We start from the raw sequence: 3,248 nt of genomic DNA on the forward strand, positions 1-3,248 counted from the left end.
AGAGGGCTGTGGGAGGCGGGGGTGGCGGGTTGTCTTGTCTCTGCCCCACACTTGTCTTTCTGGCTACACCTGCGTTGTTGGAGGAAGACCTCGTGCGTTGAATTGGCTCAGGGAGATCAGCACCATGGACAGCGATCAGGGCGCAGGGGAGACCCACCCGCTGGAGATCACAGCAAAGGAACTGGCGGCGGCGAGAGGGAAGATGCGCTGCAGTGGTGGGGTGTTGCTGGGGCTGTTCGCGCTCTGAGTCACCCCTGCACCCTCACTTGTGTAGGGCCCCCATAAGCTGGCGTCCTCCCTTCCCTTTCCAGGAATTGTTGGGGGTGGGGAGGGACGGGAAAGCGCCACTCTAAGGTCCCGGGATTTTTGCCGGGAAATGAAAGGGGAGGTGAGATACCGCCTCCCACCCGCCCGGTGCTCCTGCCTTCCCCTCCCCAGCCAGGCCCATTTCTATACAAGGCCTGCTCTCCTCTGCCTCCAGCCCTGGTGAGTCGTGTCCCAGGCACTGAGGGGTGCATTCCCCAGCCCTGAGCTCAGCGGGTGGGAATGTGACTGATAAATCAGAGATAATCCCAGAGGGCAGGGCCTGTGGGCACCGAGGCTCGGGATAAAAAGGCCCCGGATGCGGGAGGATCCAGGAGAGTGCCCGCCCGCCGGTAAACCCCGACAGAGCAGCCGCAGCAGCTTCTGCCCGCTTCTCCAGCAACATGGACCCGCAGACGGGGCTGTCCAGGGCGGCCCTGGATGCGGGAGGATCCAGGAGAGTGCCCGCCCGTGGAACGGGAGGTGAGCCGGTAACCTGCTTCTCCAGCAACATGGACCCGCAGACGGGGCTGTCCAGGGCGCTCTTGCTCCTTCTGTTCTTGCACCTCATGCTGCTAGGAGGTCGTTCGCACCCGCTGGGTGGCCCTAGCCCAGGCCCTGACTTGGAACTGTCCAGAGTCCAGGTGAGCAGGGCTGCATTCAGGCATCAGGGCTGGATACTGGGCAGCCGAAACCAGCAGGTTTCTGCCTACCGTCACAGAGGTCACCTTGGGAACCAGAAAGTGGCCAGATTGGGAGCCAGGACCCTGTACCCAAGTGGTCGGTTCACTTGGGCACCATCGAGGGTAGTTGGGCTCAGGTGAGGGTTCCTGAGGCTCGGGCTCTTCCCATCCATTGCAGGAGCTGCGGGACCATCTTCCGGGCACAGTTGGGGAGCGGCAGGAGGAGCAGACCGCCCCAGAGCCCCTCCAGCAAGGACGCAGTTCTAAAGCAGCCGGAGCGGCCAGGCAGGCAGCTTCTGCTGCCGGTCTTGGGCTCCATGACCATGTCCTCCAGAGCCTCAAGAGGATGCGTGACTCGGGCTGCTTCGGGGGCAGGATGGACCGGATCGGCTCCTCCACTGGCCTGGGCTGCAATGGTGAGCTCCCTCCCAGCACCCTGGGCACCCCCACCCCCATTCCCGTGGGTTCCACCAGTGCAGTCACGCGTGGGTATGTTGTCTCTTGGGACCACACCCCGAGAAAGGGCCACCTGGACATCACTCCCTCTTGCGGACGGTCCTCAGGCCAAGGGGGGCCTTTCTGGGACTACATCCCTGTGGACACCAGTCATGACCAAGCCCATGAGACTCACCCACCTTGCACCCACCACCTGCCTCTGTTGTCACAAGCACAGAAATGGTTCCGGGTGGAGTTCAGTCCTACCTGGCAGCCCCTCCTTGGAGCAGAGAGAGCCCTAAATATTTCCTCCTGGTTTCCCCTCACCTGTTTGTAGCTGCAAAGACTGAGGGCGGGGTCACCAGGGCGGCCACAATCCCGTTTACAGATAGGAAACTGAGCATCCAAGAGATGGATTATTCCAAAACCTCAAATATTCAGATCAGCTGAGGATGGGGCGGGACACGGCGGTGGCAGGGATGGCGCTGGGGGAGAAGCTCGGATCTGCCTGTCTCCCTCGCCAACACCATCACCACTCTCTCCCCACAGTGCTGAAGAGGCATTAGGAGCAAGTCCTGGCCGCAGAGATCTACGCCCGACTCCCGATCGACCCCCTGGTCCCCTTTGAAGCAACTCCTATTTATTTATTATTTCTTAATTTATTGGATTGTTTTATATATGACGGTTCTTACCTTTGAGCCCTAATTTTCCATGACGAGGTAAAGTCAACATTAAAGTTTTTCTTTGGAAACTGACTTGTCTCCGTGTATTCAAAACAATTCATCATGAAATAACCAAAAGCACCAAGTAACAACAACAACCCCCAAACCCCGTGTTTGTTTGGAGGTCCCAACGGTGTCTTACTGGTGGGGACACAGCCTCAAGCGCTGGGCAAGCAAGTGGAGGTTGTGGAGGCTTTCTTTTCTGTTTTATTTATTTTTAAAATATATTTTTATTGGTTTCAGAGAGCAAGGGAGAGGGAGTGAGAGAGATAGAAACATCAATGATGAGAATCATTGATCGGCTGCCTCCTGCACACCTTCTACTGGGGATCGAGACTGTAACTCAAGCATGTGCCCTGACCAGGATTCAAACCGTGACCTCCTGGTTCGTAGGTCGACGCTCACTCAACCACTGAGCCACGCTGGCCGGGCGGGGAGGCTCTTTTCTCCTTTAAGAGTCTTCATGCTCTGAAATGTCTATAAATACCTCAAGCAACTGGGACACTTCCCAGAGACTGTCTGTCCAAGAGCAGCAGGGACCCTGATGCTTACCTGCAGCCCGAGGGCGTGTCCCACTGGTCTCTCCTCTGCCTGTGGTTCCCTCAGAGGCCCTCTCCCTGGTGCCTGCCGTTTCCAGAAGGTCTAAGCTAACACCTCTGAGACTGGGGGCGGAGTGTGCATGTGTGTGTGTATGTGTGTGTGTGCGCACGTGCGCGTGCGTGTGCGCCTGTGCAAAGGGGCCAAGACACATCTCATTTGCACTCCTGAATGGGGGTGAGCCCTCCATCCTAGACGGTTCTTACCTTTGAGCCCTAATTTTCCATGACGAGGTAAAGTCAACATTAAAGTTTTTCTTTGGAAACTGACTTGTCTCCGTGTATTCAAAACAATTCATCATGAAATAACCAAAAGCACCAAGTAACAACAACAACCCCCAAACCCCGTGTTTGTTTGGAGGTCCCAACGGTGTCTTACTGGTGGGGACACAGCCTCAAGCGCTGGGCAAGCAAGTGGAGGTTGGGGAGGCTTTCTTTTCTGTTTTATTTATTTTTAAAATATATTTTTATTGGTTTCAGAGAGGAAGGGAGAGGGAGTGAGAGAGATA

General features: G+C 56.4%; 1 protein-coding gene across 1 annotated transcript in view; it reads left to right on the forward strand.

Moving 5' to 3' along the window:
• Nucleotides 1-815: 815 nt before the first annotated feature.
• NPPB (natriuretic peptide B) overlaps nucleotides 816-3,248 on the forward strand; it is a 7,655-nt gene continuing 5,222 nt past the window's right edge. Inside the window, exons 1-2 of the mRNA XM_006766795.1 lie at nucleotides 816-947; nucleotides 1,165-1,475. Of these exons, the coding sequence (XP_006766858.1) occupies nucleotides 816-947; nucleotides 1,165-1,475 (443 nt within the window). The remainder of the gene's footprint in view (nucleotides 948-1,164; nucleotides 1,476-3,248) is intronic.

The sequence above is a fragment of the Myotis davidii genome, unplaced genomic scaffold (assembly GCF_000327345.1).
Source record: "Myotis davidii unplaced genomic scaffold, ASM32734v1 scaffold299, whole genome shotgun sequence".
In the NCBI taxonomy this organism is placed as follows: domain Eukaryota; kingdom Metazoa; phylum Chordata; class Mammalia; order Chiroptera; family Vespertilionidae; genus Myotis; species Myotis davidii.